General features: G+C 48.9%; 1 protein-coding gene across 8 annotated transcripts in view; it reads right to left on the reverse strand.

Moving 5' to 3' along the window:
• Positions 1 to 5,245: 5,245 nt before the first annotated feature.
• The window catches only part of TRIM16 (tripartite motif containing 16), a 65,791-nt gene continuing 55,381 nt past the window's right edge, over positions 5,246 to 15,655 (reverse strand). For all 8 annotated transcript variants that reach the window (XM_086686083.1, XM_086686088.1, XM_086686082.1 and 5 more), the window contains 4 exons: positions 14,569 to 14,802; positions 11,482 to 11,647; positions 10,916 to 11,011; positions 5,246 to 8,349 (listed from right to left, as the gene is read on the reverse strand). In XM_086686083.1, the coding sequence (XP_086542209.1) occupies positions 7,766 to 8,349; positions 10,916 to 11,011; positions 11,482 to 11,647; positions 14,569 to 14,802 (1,080 nt within the window). In that variant the 3' untranslated portion in view covers positions 5,246 to 7,765. The remainder of the gene's footprint in view (positions 8,350 to 10,915; positions 11,012 to 11,481; positions 11,648 to 14,568; positions 14,803 to 15,655) is intronic.

A 15,655-nucleotide genomic window follows, 5' to 3' on the forward strand; every position in this document is an offset into this window, starting at 1 on the left:
GAGCGCTTGGGTATACGAGCGGGAGACTCACTACCCCCAGAACTGCTATAAACTGAAAGTGGCTTGCTTTGGTTTTTTCCTAAGTTTTATTTATTTAATTTTGAGAGAGAGAATGAGCAGGGGAGGGGAGAGACAGAGAGGGAGACAGAGGATCCGAACCAGGCTCCGTGCTAACAGCACAGTGCCCAATGTGGGGGCTCGAACTCCCGAAATATGAGACCGTGACCTGCGCTGAAGTTGGAAGCTTAACCGACTGAGCCACCCAGGGGCCCCAAGGTAGCTTGTTTCTGAAGGTCCAAATAAATTAGGATTTTTTTTTTTCAAATAAATTAGGATTTTAATCTGTTTGGCTGGTCTACCTACTCGAGGAAGTGGTTTTATCCACCCAATTCAGTCTTTATTCCCTGCTGAGGGTCAGCTGTGGCCCACTGGAGGGGCAGAGACCTGGGAGTCAGAGAGACTGGCTGGAAGCCCATTGTTGCTTTTCACTAGCTGTCGTGGCCTTGAACAAGCTTCTCTGAGCCCCCGTTTTCTTATCTGTAGGAGACACACGGTTGCTATCCTGCAGGGTGTTGTACTGTGAGGATGACATTCCTTCAAGTAGGCGGGCATGGAGGTTGCTTCTGCGGCCTCTCCCTTCCACTCACCATCACTACACACACACACACACGCACGCACGCACGCACGCACTCTCGCACACATAGCATCTTACCTGGCTCACGCAGGGAGGTTAAGCCATTTGGGATCTGGTGTTAGAGTTGAGAAAGTGGCCGTGGTGGAGGGCAGGACAAGGTGGCCGGATGGGAGAAGCCGATGGTGGGGAATTGGCACCAGTGGTAGCCAAAGAAGCAGGCAAATAGGTCTCATGGGAGGTAAGACCCAGGAGAGGAAAACATTTCTCAAAGAAAGGCTTTGGAGCTGAGAAGTAAACCTGGAGGTTTCTCAAATACCCAGGCTACCAGCAGCCTGGAGGATTCATGCCAGTCCCCCGGCTGTCCTTTCTGCCCTGTGTTACTCTGTTTCGTTCAAAATTCTGAGTAAACCAGGGGCGCCTGGGTGGCTCAGTCGGTTGAGCATCTGACTCTTGGTTTGGGCTCGGGTCGTGATCTCAGGTTCATGGGATCGAGCCCCGTGTTGGGGTCTGTGCTGACAGCACGGAGCCTCTCTCTTTCCTTCTCTCTCTGCCCCTCCCCTGCTTGCGAGCTGTCTCTCTTTCAAAAATAAACAAATAAACATTTTTTTAAAAAAGATTCGGATTCGACCCTTTTCCCCACGGCACCCCCAAACTCTACTTCCTTTTCCCACCCTCTTTCACGGTTTGAAGAACCCCAGAAGGGGCCAGTTCTGCTGCCCTAACATTGAACCTGAGTCTCTGCTGGTTCCTGCCCCCCACAGCCACCTGTGGAGCTCAGCCAGTGGAAGCCAGGAAAGGACTCGGTACCAGTACCGAGTAGAAGGGTGTGGGATGAAACCCCACACCCCAGGCTGTGCTACGGCCAGCTACATGCCCCTGGGCAATTCACATGACCTGCTCCCCTTCTGTTAAATGATCATACTTCTACCTAGCTCACAGGTGAGTGTCAGGGTCAAATGAATGTATTACTTGAAGGGCACTTTATGATGTATGAAGAGCTATACAAGTATTGTTATGATCAGAGAAAGTGGGAAAGCTGCCACCTTTTATCACCAACCCCCCCCCCCCCCCCATCATGTGATGTTACAAAGTTAAAAGAGAAAAGTCTTTGTTCCGGAGAAGTCAGTGAATTTCCAGGTTGCCCGTTTGCCCTTTGACTTTGAAAAAAAGCAGGTGGAAAACAAGGACATTGACTAGACATGTTTTATTATCCCGAAGGGGGAGAACCCAGACAGCACAGAAAGTTCTAAACTTAGCCGAAATAGCTGAATTCCCAAGGAGACAGGGTTCGCCTGGGGCGGCCAAAAATGTCTTCCTGCTTGTACTAAAATGAGTAGGCACTCACTATTGGTATTTGGAGAGCAGAGCAGGTGAGGGAGAAGAGATGGATGTAAACCAGTGGTCCTCAAACATACATACATATGCTTCAGAATCCCCTACAGGTCTTATTAAAGCAGATTGCTAGGCCCGGCCCCCAGAGTTTCTGATTTCTAAATCCAGGCTGGGAGCCTGAGAATTTGCATTTCCAGTAAGTTCCCGGATGGTACCGATGCTGCTGGTGGGGAAGCCATACTTTAAGAATTCAAAATCTGTGGGGCGCCTGGGTGGCTCAGTCGGTTAAGCGTCGGACTTCGGCTCAGGTCATGATCTCACCGTTCGTGAGTTCGAGCCCCGCGTCGGGCTCTGTACTGACAGCTCAGAGCCTGGGGTCTGCTTCGGATTCTGTGTCTCCTTCTCTCTCTGCCCCTCCCCCACTTGTGTTCTGTCTGTCTCTCAAAAATAAATAAATGTAAAATAAAAAAATTTAAAAAAAAAGAATTCAAAATCTGTGAACATAACTTTGTTTTAAAAGTAAACACAGGGTCTCCTGCCTGGCTCAGTCAGTGGAACACATGACTCTTGATCTCTCGGTCTGTGAGTTCGAGCCCCGCGTGGGGCTCTGTGCTGACAGCTCAGAGCCTGGAGCCTGCTTTGGATTTTGTGTCCCCCTCTCTCTCTGCCCCTGCCCTGCTCATGCTCTGTCTCTCGCTGTCTCAGAAATGAATAAACATTAAAAAATAATAAATAAATAATTTTTTTAAAAGGGTAAAAGTAAACACAAATCCTCAATTCTTTCCAAAGTTATTACTGTGTGTCCTTGACCAAGTTACATGCCCTCTCTGAGCCACCCGTGTTTTCCTCTTCATTCCATAAAATAGGGGAAATATTATCTATCTCACAGGGCTGCAAAGATTAAATAAGAAATGGTATTCAAAGATAGTACTTGAGGGGAGTCTGAGTGGCTCAGTCAGTTAGGTGTCTGGCTCTCGATAATGGCTCAGGTCATGATCTCACAGTCCATGAGTTCAAGCCCCATGTCGGGCTCTGTGCTGACAGCTCAGAGCCTGGAGCCTGCTTCAGATTCTGTGTCTCCCTCTCTCTCTGCCCCTCCCTGCTTGCTCTCTGTCTCTCTCTCAAAAATAATAAACATTAAAAAAAATTTTTTTTTAAATACCACTGCCTAAATACTGGAGCATGCTGTGGGAAAAATAAAATTTAACTTCAAAATCAAGCTTGAAACTGATTGAATGAAAGATGGGGCAAAACACAGAGAGGAGGGCCTTGAAGGTATGGCTGGAATGGGAGAAAGGATGACAAGGGTTTTTATGGAAACTTCTGGCAAGCGCATTATAACTTAAAGAGGCCGAGAACACGGAGTTGCTATAACTCAGAGCACCTGAGATAGGTTAAGGGGTTCACTGCAGTCTGACTGTAGCAGCTTTAGCAGGATCCTTTGAAAATTATTATTATTTTTTTTTTTTAATTTTTTTTTTCAACGTTTATTCATTTTTGGGACAGAGAGAGACAGAGCATGAACGGGGGAGGGGCAGAGAGAGAGGGAAACACAGAATCGGAAACAGGCTCCAGGCTCTGAGCCATCAGCCCAGAGCCCGATGCGGGGCTCGAACTCCCGGACCGCGAGATCGTGACCTGGCTGAAGTCGGACGCTTAACCGACTGCGCCACCCAGGCGCCCCGAAAATTATTTTTTTATAAACACTTTTTCCCCCAAGGAAACAGAGTCACCACATTAATTAATTTAGGGGAAAAGATTTTTAACCTCAAATGCCTGATCACTGCTATGCTGACCCTGAGTCCTTGTTGGATTACCTGTCTGCCCTCTTCTTTTCCAGAACCTGGTGGCCTCCCTTCAGGGAGACCGTGGATTTTCTCAGCAAGACCACAGACAAACCAGAAATAAAAATAAAGACTAAGCATGTCCCAGCACAGACTGGCCGGCCGGTCATTCTACCTGAGCCATACACAGTGTCCCCTGCATGTGGATATCAGCTACACACGATATGGTGACCCTCCTGCCCCACCACCACCGTGACACATCGTGGGTGTGGAGGGAGGGGAGTCCTGCTCAAATCGGATGGACCTAGGAGAAGCAGGAAATGGGCAGGCTACTATTTCTTCCACTTCTGTCTTTGGCTAATGGGGCTGGAGTAGTGACCCCCGAAATGGGGACAGTTGGTTGTAGAGACGGGGAGCAATCCGATAGATGGTCAGTCAACAACACAATTCAAAACTCAAGATGGCCTGAGAAAACATCACATTAGAAGCAGTACATCAGGCAAGGAAATGAGGGAGGAAATACTGCCTCGTCTCTGATTGTCTTGAATCGTGGATTACTGTTCAGCTCTTCAGATTCACTTTTCACTTCGATTTTTTTTAAGTTTATTTCTTTATTTTGTGAGAGACAGAGGCAGGGCGAGTAGGGAGGGGGCAGAGAGAGAGGGAGACAGAGAGGGAGACAGAGCTGTCAGTGCAGAGCCTGACGTGGGGCTCGAACTCACAAAACCGTGAGATCATGACCTGAGCTGAAACCAAGAGTTGGAGGCTTAACCAGGTGCCCGTTCACTTCAATGTTAAATCAACTTCTGTGATCCAAGGGTACAGCTGGTTATCTTCTGGGTCGCTATATCTTAGTGCCCAGCCCAGCAGCTTGCATGTTATAAATATATAACATATATTTCAACATATATGTTGAATCAATTTGATTTGAGGACGGTCATTCCAAAAACATGCTGAACATGTTAAAGAAAGAAGGGTTCCACGAATGGGCCCAAATTTGTATCTTATCATTTCATCATGGATCTTGGGAGGATGTGGGAATTGACTCAGATTCCATAACGTTCCTGGAAAAGAATGCCATGGGCACTTGAACCTCAAAAAGTTGAGACAAGAATAAATTACGTAGAGGCTAAAATTGCATTCTGACCCTACGCTCACAAAAATGGTTTAGTAATGGAACAAAACAATCACGCACCAAAAGGAGCTCCTGATGAGTTCAGATTGTGTTTCAAGTGCGTCTACACAATGGAAGAGGAAATAAATGTAGGTAAACACAGAAGAGTGCCCCACACTCACACGGCTTTGGGGAAATGACGGAATATAAAATAGGCCCTGTTTTTGTTTTTGTTTTTTTAATTTGTTTGTTTTAGGCAATTTCAGTTTGGGGACCAAGAGTAAGAAAAAAGATATACCCATCAGTTGAGGCAATGACAGAAAGAAAGTAGGTATTTCTAACACTCAGTTTTCCTTTGATCTTTTTTTTGGCGGCGGGGGCGGGGGGGGGGGGGAGCAGAGGAAGGGCAGAAGGAGAAGGAAAGAGAGAACACTTAAGCAGTTTCCACACCCAGCGAGGAGCCAGAAGCAGGGCTTGATCTCACAACCCTGAGATCATGACCTGAGCCAAAATCAAGAGTCAGACGCTCAACTGACGGGAGCCACCCAGATGCCCCTGTTTTGATCTTTCATATCAAGAAGGGAGGTGTTGACACTGAAACTGAACGGACAAAGAGAGCTGGCTGGGAAACGAAGTTCGAGTCACAAAGGGTTCCTTTATAAGAGCTCAAGCATTCTGACTTAAACAAATTACATCTCATGACCCTGACCCAGTTTACCGATGTGACCAAAAGCCAGGCGGTAACCTTCAAGACATTAAGAAAAGTGTAGAGGATGGGGACACGTAAAAGTGTCTTAATTTCTAAGGAGAAAAATAAGGTGGATTCTGGAAACAACACACTCATCCACTTGGATGTGAACTCACGGCAGAATCCTAAAGTGGTGTAATGAAGGAGTTGGTGAGCATTTAGAAAATAAAGCAGCCAATACCAACAAACCTCAGTGGTTCGGTAAAAACTGGCCAGGCTGATCTCGTTTTCTCTTTCGAGAGCATTGTGAGGCAGGTGAGCAAGGAAATGCAGACATGTCTTGATTTTTGCCATTGGGAAAGTCCTTCCGGGCGTCTGGTGGACAAAGGACTAAAAGTGGGCTTTAAAAGTTGGCTACAGCTGTATACAGTTCTCCCAAAACATAACTTATTGAATAACTACACCCAAAAGGTATTGACCAGGGGCTGCAAGATTCCGTATTTTAGCCTTACCCTAATCAATATGGATCCACAAGATTAAGACTTCAGAAGAAAAGTTCACCAATTCCATGGGTGACACCAGGAAGGAGTGCCAGCCTATGGGACGCAGAATCGTGAATCAAAGGTATCTCTGGAAGCAGCAATGATGCAACAATATTTTAAATTCAAATAAAAAATGAACTCAATAAATTCCAATTTTACAAAATTTCATCGAAAATTCTAATCCTCCACTGTATAGATCCTTGGATACAAACATAGGACGGGGTCTCTGGAAACAAGTCAAGGGACCATCAGACTGTCAAAGAGGACGATAACTTGCCTTGACACAGGTCACAGGAAAAGACCCAGAAGTTATGAAGGAAAAGTGGGAAACGTAGGGTGAAAACAAACTTCCTTGGAGGACGTGCGTGAGAACTGCCTTCATACAGTTGAAGGTCTGTCCTCTGAATGAGAAATCAGACAAGTCCACATAGTCAAGGGGAGACCCCTCCTCGGAGGTCACAGGGACTAGAACTTGGACTCCATTAAAACATTTCTTCTGGGAGCACCTGTGTGGCTCAGTCGGTTAAGCATCTGACTTGGGCTCAGGTTATGATCTCGAAGTTCATGAGTTCAAGCCCCGCCCCGCATCAGGCTCTGTGCTGATGGCTCGGAGCCTGGAGCTGCTTCGGATTCTGTGTCTCCCTCTCTCTCTCTGCCCCTCCCCCACTCGCACTCTATCTCTCTCTCTCAAAAATAAATAAACATATAAAAAAAATTTTTAGGGGCGCCTGGGTGGCTCAGTTGGTTAAGTGTCCGACTTCAGCTCAGGTCATGATCTCGCCATCCATGAGTTCGAGGCCCACGTCGGGCTCTGGGCTGATGGCTCAGAGCCTGGAGCCTGCTTCCGATTCTGTGTCTCCCTCTCTCTCTGACCTTCCCCCGTTCATGCTCTGTCTCTCTCTGTCTCAAAAATAAATAAACGTTAAAAAAAATTTTTTTAAGACATTTCTTCTAATGTTCACTATCCAAAACTACGATGAGCTGCTGTGTGAGGTAGTGAGGTCACTGCCACTACGCAGCTGAGTGGCCCAGCCAGACGGAGTGGATGCTAAGACACTGAAGGTTCGAGACACTCGGTGTCCATGCCTGGAGTTCATCATGTGGCTTATTCCCTTACCCACGATACCCATGATCTAATGAGGAGGGCAGCGTGGGGGACTGGTTAAAATCTCAGCACCGATCTGCCCAGGTTCGAGTCCCGGCTCTGCCACTTGCTCACCATGTGATCACAATGACTTCGAGCAAGTTAACTGACCAGCACCCCCCCCACTCCCGCCCGAACCACAGTTTCCCCATCTGCAAAAGAGGAGGATATGAGCTGCTGTGAAGGTTAAGTGAGTTCATAATGGCCACACGGTACCCAGAAGTGCAACACAGAGCTTGCGATCTATTCTGATTACTCTGCAATCTTTTGGGGATCACTCTGAAGGTTCCCGGCTACTGAATCTAGGCACCTGAGCAGACAGGAGAATATCACTAGAAGGTGAGAAAGAGGAGGCAGGTGCTTAGGGATTACTGCAAACAGAGAGAACAGCACAGCAGGGAGCAGGAGGGAGAAGCCAGAGACCTTTCTCCTCTGGTGGAGATTTCCATCCCCGGGCCACCCTTAAGATGCAAGCCGCTGTCCCATCTTTTGTGGTCAGTAAGAGTCTGAGGGACGGAGGCTGGAGTCTAGGGAGCAGCCTGCACTGAAGTTGGCATTGGCTTCTCGGGCTCCTCTCCCAGATCCATGATCCGGATGGAGTTTTCCTTCTTGGAAAGCCAGAAGGCAGGGTAGACCGGCTCCGAAAACTTGCACTCAAACTTGTGAACCAGAGTCATGACGTCAGACTCCACGCCGTAGAAGGACAGGATCCCTCCCGGAAAGTCGACGTAGATCCCCAGCCTCCGGGAAGGTCTGGCTTTGAGCGGGGTCTCCGTGTCACTGTGCCAGGCTGTGAACTCCTTCCCATTCCAGTGGAGGCTCCAGGAGAAGTCGTTCCCAGAAATGCAACCGTTGCGTTCATCCCCCTTCCGGTCGATGCCTCTGCAGGTGAGGCCAACATAGGTGCCCGCCCCGGAGGTCTCTACCTCAAAATAGTACCTGTGCAGGTACAGGCTCTGCTGCGACAGCACCTGCCGCCAGTGCACAAACCTGCTGGGGAGGTCCGGGTAGGGATGCTCCCAGGGCGTGGTGTTGGTGACCTTGCGATTGTCCTCCTGCAGCCGGAGATACCTGTGTGCCGTGTCCGGGTCAAACGAGATGTCACATGCATCTGAGGAGGTACAGAAGGGCAGGAACTGACGGCGGATTCGGACGGAACACTTCAAACCCAGCCAGCCTCCCAAGCATGAGAAAACACCTCTCTCTGCCTCTCTGTTTACTGGGGCGACTGTCCAGCCCCCCACCCCCACCCTGGGAAAGAGGTGGGCGAAAACCAAAACAGAAAGAACTCAAATCACTCCACTTCCTTCCTTTCTGAAGTTCAAATCGCCGGGCATTTGCTGCATTATTTGCTGAGCTGAATCAAGACACAAAATCCACGGATTCATTCACTCTCTCGCCCATTCATTCATTCATTCATTCATCCAACAAATACGTATCGAAGGCCACACTCTTCTTCTCGGTGTGGGCCAGGGCTGGTGGAAATACGCATTCACCCACCCACACGTGATTCTTTCGTTATGTATTTATTTGTTTATTTATTTTGAGAGAGAGAGAGCGAGCAGGGGAGGGGCAGAGAGTGAGGGAGACAGAAGCCCAACCAGGCTGTCAGCACAGAGCCTGACGTGGGGTTCGAGCCCACGAACCGTGAGATCATGACCTGGGCCAAAATCAAGCATCAGATGCTTAACCCACTGAGCCACCCAGGTGCCCCTTTTCATTTTTTTTTTTTTAATTGACCAATATTTAGCCTGGTGATTGCTCAAACATTCCCTCAAACACATCCTCTCGCCAACCCCGGAGAATAAAGATAATAATGGCACCTCCAGGCACCCAGTTGCTCAAGTCACGCTCAAGTTATTTTTGAAATGTCTCTGCCCCCATCCTCACCCCCCACCTGGCTCCTCCCTCCTCTCCACCCGCCCCCACCCACAGGCAGCATCAAGCCCTGTAGATCCCACTTCTGTCCAGCCCGCTGCTTCACCCCCGATCTAGTCCAGAACGGGCTCTTTGCTGGCCCCTCAGCCGTGACCCCCTTCCGGCCCTTCTCCACAACAGAGCCACAGGGTATGTTTCAGGGTACAGGCTAAGGGAAATCATGTCACCCCAGCTTAAAGACCTTTGATGGGGCCCTCTGCCCACAGAATAAAGCAGTGACCCCCTCACCCCCGCCTGCACAGCCACGCATGACTGGCCCTGGCCTGTGTCTCCAGCCGCATCTCCTGCCCTCTGCCCCTTGACTGCCACACTCCAGCCACCCTGACCTCAGAAGCACGCAACACTGAGCCCTTTAGCACAGACCATTTCCATCTGCGACATGATCATCGCCGACCCTGAGCCTAGGTCATTCCTACCGATCCTTTCAAATGGTAGCTAACGGTGCATGTCCTCAAAGAGGCCCTCTGTGACCATAATCTGGGGCAGATGACTCCCCATCACTTTCTCTCGGAGCACTCTGGCCGTTTAAACTTCATGGTGCTCAGCAAAATGTGTATAATCCATTTATTTGTGTGTTTGTTTCGTGCCTGTCTTCCTTCCGGTCTATAAACTCCACATGTCACATGGGACTCTATCTTGGGCTCTTATATTTTCCAAGTGAATTAGCATATTCAAGTCTATTTAAATTCCAGGGACGCCTGGGTGGTTCAGTCGGTTAAGCACCCGACTCCTGATTTCCACTCAGATCATGATCTCATGGTTTCTGGGCATGGAGCCCCATGTCGGGCTCTGCGCTGACAGCTTGGACCCTGCTTGGGATTCTCTTTCTCTCTCTCTCTCTCTCTCTCTCTCTCTCTCTCTCTACCTGTCTTTCTCTGCCCTTCCCCTGCTTGCACTAGCTCTGGTTCTCTATCTCTCTCTCAAAAATAAATAAATAAACTTTTTTTTTTTTTTTTTTTAAAGGGAGTCATTTGGTAACTAACCAGGATCTTCAAAAGTGCCAAGGTCATGAAAGACAAAGAAAAACTAAGGGACTGGACCCAGACTGGGAGAGACTAAGGAGGCATGGAAACATTTGTGATCCTGGATCAGACTATGGGTCAGAAAAAGGACACTGGTTGGAGCACTTGGTGAAACACTTGAATAAATTCTGTAGATGAGCTTATAGCAGTGTGCCAATGTCCACTTCCTGGTTTCGGTCAACGCGCTGTAATTATACAAAGCATTAACGTTTGGAGAAGCTGGATGAAAGGTCGACGGGAATTCTTTGTCCTATTTTTGCAACGTTTTTGTAAATTTGAAATTGCCTCAAACGTGAAAAGTAAAAAAATAACTTTTTCATTAAATTGTTTATATGTCCCATTTAGGGATACACCTGGGGTTGCGAGAACCTGAAACTTAATGAGAGATGGTGCTCTTGGGGCGCCTGGGGGGCTCCGTCGGCCAAGCGTATGACTTCGGCTCAGGTCACGACCTCATGGGTTCATGGGTTCGAGCCCCGCGTCGGGCTCTGTGCCGACAGCTCGGAGCCTGGCGCCTGCTTCGGATGCTGTGTCTTCCTCACTCTCTGCCCCTCCCCCCCTTGTGTGCGTGCTCTCTCTCTCTCTCTCTCAAAAATAAACATTAAAAAATTCTTTAAAAATTTTTAGAAGAACAAAAGAGAAAGATGGGGTTCGTGCTTCACCAGAGCATTACGCTGACGTCGATGAGAGGGGAAGAGGAAGCTGTTCACAACTTACACTGGAGGAACTGGTGCCGGGTGCTGGGCTCAGGTTTTGAGGTCCAGTACTTGCGCTGGACCACGGCAGACACTTGAGTTCTGATATCATATTCCTCTAGAAAAATCAGAGGGTTATGAATGCACACCTGTCCAGGTGGTCAGGAGAACCTAAGAAGCAGGACTTCCCAGCCACTCTTCCCCGAGCTCCCTGGGGGAAGGACTGGACTCCAGTCATGTCAGAGAGAGCTGTGCCCAATGGGCCACATTTCTCTCATGGGTGAAGCATAATACGCTGGAGAAAGATCCCAGACTGGCTTGGATTCCACTTAAAAGTACAGGCATTCACAACCTCAAAAACGCAAGCCAACTGCACGATGTAACTAACTCGACATCTCTGGGCCTCAATCACAAAATAAAGTCATCAAACTAAGCGTCCATTAGCGACGTGGCCCGGCCAAAGCACGGCTTTGAAAATGAGACATTCCCCCTGATTTCCCCCGCTCTCCCCTGGCTGTCCCTCACCTTCCCCACCAACTACTCTGAGAAACACTCATACCACAGCCCACGGCCCGGACAGCCTCTCACCTTCCTTGCAGAAATCCTGGAGCTGGACCTTGTAGTTCTGTAGCAACTGGATTAAGTGAACAGTGGAGTCTGTGATGACCTTGCGGATGCCCGAGAGCTTATCCTTGAGTCCTATGTAAACACTCGGGAAGGCACCGTCCTCAGTGTTCTTAAACTTGCAGTACTCCTGCAGGTGAAGAAAACATGGCAGAATGTGCCTTGATCTCTGCATTTCTTACACTGCTCTCATTACACCACTGGCTGCATCTGTAAAATGGGTTGATGGTAAGGTGCCCTTCAGAGAGCAAGTCTATGTAACATATCTAGCTCAGGACCTAACAACACAGAAGGTGTTTCTTTTTTAAACCGGGGAAGTGGGCTTTTAAAAATCAAGAGACACCGGGGCGCCTGGCTGGCTCTCTTGGTGGAGCATGAGACTCTTGGTCTCGGGGTTGTAGGTTTAGAGCCCTATACGGGGTGTGGAGGTTACTTAAAAATAAAACTTTCAGGGGTGCCTGGGTGGCTCAGTCGATTAAGCGTCCGACTTCGGCTCAGGTCGTGATCTCACGGTCTGTGAGTTCGAGCCCTGCGTGGGGCTCTGTGCTGACAGCTCAGAGCCTGGAGCCTGCTTCACATTCTGTGTCTCCCTCTCTCTGCCCCTCCCCCGTTCATGCTCTGTCTCTCTCTGTCTCAAAAATAAATAAACGTTAAAAAAAATTTTTTTTTAAATAAAACCTTTAAAAAAAAAAAAAGAATAGGGGCGCCTGGGGGGCTCAGTCAGTTAAGCATCTGACTTCAGCTCAGGTTGTGATCTCACAGTTCATGAGTTTGAGCCCCGCATCGGGCTCTGTGCTGACAGCCTGGAGCCTGCTTGGGATTCTGTCTCTCCCTCTCTCTGCCCCTCCCCTGCTTGTGCTCTCTCTCTCTCTCAAAATAAATAACTTAAAAACAAATTGTTTTTTTACAAGTTACACATTTTAACACTGTATGTGGAGTTTAGCACCATACATGAGAAAAGTGGTATTTTAAATCAGTGGGGGCAAAAATGGGTTATTCAACACATGCTGTCGTTTCAAACGGGTCGCAGTTTGGAGAAGAAGAAGTTGCCTTTCTACATAAGTAACTTACACGCAAATATATTTCATGCATCTTAAAGTTTTTAAGTTAAAGTCCTACAAGGAGGAAAGAAAAAAGAAAAATTATGTCCTCTCTGGGGAAACTCGTGACGTGAGAAGCCAAACATTCATTCCTATTTTCTTTGTTTTGATATTGGAAAGCAAAGGAACTGACAAAGACATTCTGTTAGTATTTTTGTCTTTCTCTCCCTGCTTTTCTTTCTCATTAAAGGTTTAACTATGGTTGTCTTTGGGTGGTGGGAGCCTGGGTGATTGTTTCCTTTCATATTTTCCAAGAGTTTTTTTTTTTTTCCACAACAAACATTTATATTTGTCGTAACTAGAGGGGAATTTTTTTCAAAAGTGCAATCAGTGGGGCACCTGGGTGGCTCAGTCAGTTGAGCATCTGACTTTGGCTCAGGTTATGATCTCGCGGTCCGTGAGTTCGAGCCCCGCATCCAGCTCTGTGCTGACAGCTCAGAGCCTGGAACCTGCTTCGGATTCTGTCTCTCTCTCTGTCCCTCCCCTTCTTATGCTCTCTCTCTCTCTCAAAAATAAATAAACATTAAAAAATTTTAAAGAAAAATTATTTGGGGGCCCCTGGCTGGCTCTGTGGGTAGACCATTTGACTCTTGATCTCGGGGTGGTGAGTTCGAGCCCCACATTGGCCATAGCGTTTACCGAAGAAAAATAAATCAAAACAAATTTTTTTCAGTTATTTTTAGGGATATTAGACTAGAAGGAGCCTCGAAAGTTATTGACCCTGAGCTGATTGTCTGGTAAATGAGGAATTTGAGACCCAGAAAAATTAACTCACTTGGTTATACACTGCCCGGCTATCTAGTGACAGATCTGAGAGGATGGAATTTACACCCAGTCCCTGCAAGATGACATGTCCTCAGGTCTGGCCCTAATGGCATGTGGCTTAGCGAATACTGCGTGGCCCCGTGATGAAAGTCTCGTCTCCTCTGCCTGCCCGGCTTTCCTCAATCAACCAGCACATGCAGCCCCTCTCTGAAAGGCAAGAGGTTCCCCAGCCTCACCCCTGCCGGGCATACTGATACCAGCTCACTCCTCTCTCATCTGAAATTCTCCACTGGTGGTGTTGGTGACTTCACGTAGAAGAACTAAGTTCTCTCGCAGTCAGATGCCTGCCTGGCCCCGTGAGCCTCGTTTCCATCACTATGTGCCCAGCAGCCCACGCCCCCTCCTTGTGAAAGCACCTAATTCCCCACATCAGTGGTGTTTTCTTTTTTCTTTTTTAATTTTTTTTTAATGTTTATTTATTTCTGAGACAGAGAGAGAGAGAGAGAGAGAGACAGAGCATGAGCGGGGGAGGGGTAGAGAGCGAGGGAGACACAGAATCAGAGGCAGGCTTCAGGCTCCGAGCTGTCGGCACAGAGCCCAACACGGGGCCTGAACCCACGAACCGTGAGATCGTGACCTGAGCCCAAGTCGGTCGCTCAACCAACTGAGCCACCCAGGCGCCGCGGTGGTGCTTTCTCAAACCTCCCTGCCTGAGCACAGGCTGTTCTGTCTCTTTGGACATGACTTCTCTTCCATGACCCAGTTCCAGTCTCCCACTCTGGGGAGTCTTCCTTTCCGCTCCTGTATTCCTGTTCTCTGCTAACACCTACTTCTCTCCGGTCCCACAGCGTCCCGTGCACCCCATTTATCGAAGAGCAGTTCTAGGGGCTCCCGGGTGTCTTGGTCGGTCGAGCACCAGACCCTTGTTTTAGGCTCAGGTCACGATCTCGCGCTTCGGGAGCTCCAGCCCCGCGTCAGGCTCCGCGCCTCCAGCACGGAACCTGCTTGGGATTCTCTCTCTCCCCCTCTCTGCCCCTCCTGCTCTCTCTCCTCTCTCCCTCTCAAAATAAAGAAGTAAGTTTTAAAAAGAGCAGTTCCAGTCCCGCATTCCCCACCTCTGGCACAGACCCAGCAGAGCGAGCAGAGCACCAGGGATGGGTGCCTCGGGCCCCGCCCCCGCCCGCACCTCCAGGAAGAGGGCGGTGTTACTGATGGAGGCAATGCTCTCCAGCTCCTGCCTCCTGCGCTCCATCTGTGCGCTCCTGTGCTCCAGATGCGTCCGGATGCCGCTGGCCTGGCTCAGTGCTGCTTGCTCCTTCTCCTCCAAGAAGAGCATCACGTCGGTCTGGGCCTTCCTCACGGCAGCAAGCAGCTCCCCAAACTGCTCCTCGGCCACCGCCTTCACCTCCGACACTGACACCTGGTGAGGGAGGGGGCGGTGAAGAAGATGTTAGCAAGGCTTCGACTTTATCGAAGCTCCACACACAGACCCGTAGAGCCGAGCAACCCGCAACCTGGGGAGCAATTTTCTATAACAAAAGGCGGCCTTTGGGGCGCCTGGGTGGCTCAGTCGGTTAAGCGTCTGACTTTGGCTCAGGTCGTGATCTCGCAGTTCGTGGGTTCCAGCCCCGCGTCGGGCTCTGTGCTGACAGCTCAGAGCCCGGAGCCTGCTTCAGATTCTGTATCTCCCTCTCTCTCTGCCCCTTCCCTGCTCGTGCTCTCTTTCTCTATCTCAAAAATGAATAAACATTTAAAAAAAATTTTTTTTATGGGGCCCCTGGGTGTCTCAGTCGGTTAAGTATCTGACTTCAGGTCAAGTCGTGATTTCGCGGTTCGTGGGTTCAAGCCCCGTGTCGGGCTCTGTGCTGACAGCTCAGAGTCTGGAGCCTGCTTCAGATTCTGTGTCTCCCTCTCTCTCTGCCCCTTCCCCGCTCGCATTCTGTCTCTCTCCCTCTCAAACGTAAATAAACATTAAAATAATTTTGTTAATAAAAAATTTAAAAAATTAAAAAGGCACAGGGCAATGCATGCATTCAGCATACTTGAGAATTACATTTCTGGTGGTAAACTACTAGGTTGGCTGCTTTGTACAAGTCAGTAGCGTGAATCCGCTTTCTCAGGATTTCATTACGTCGGGCTAAACCGCCCGCTGAGCCCGTCAGAACCAAGAGCACATCCATCTAAGCTTGTGGTGTCTCCTCCAAGCACAAAATGTTTAGGGGGTTAGGCACCTGAGCACAGCAGGATGAGCATACGTGTGTAGAACGGAATGT

Source organism: Puma concolor, chromosome E1, assembly GCF_028749965.1.
Source record: "Puma concolor isolate L17-30 chromosome E1, mPumCon1.1.hap2, whole genome shotgun sequence".
Classification (NCBI taxonomy): domain Eukaryota; kingdom Metazoa; phylum Chordata; class Mammalia; order Carnivora; family Felidae; genus Puma; species Puma concolor.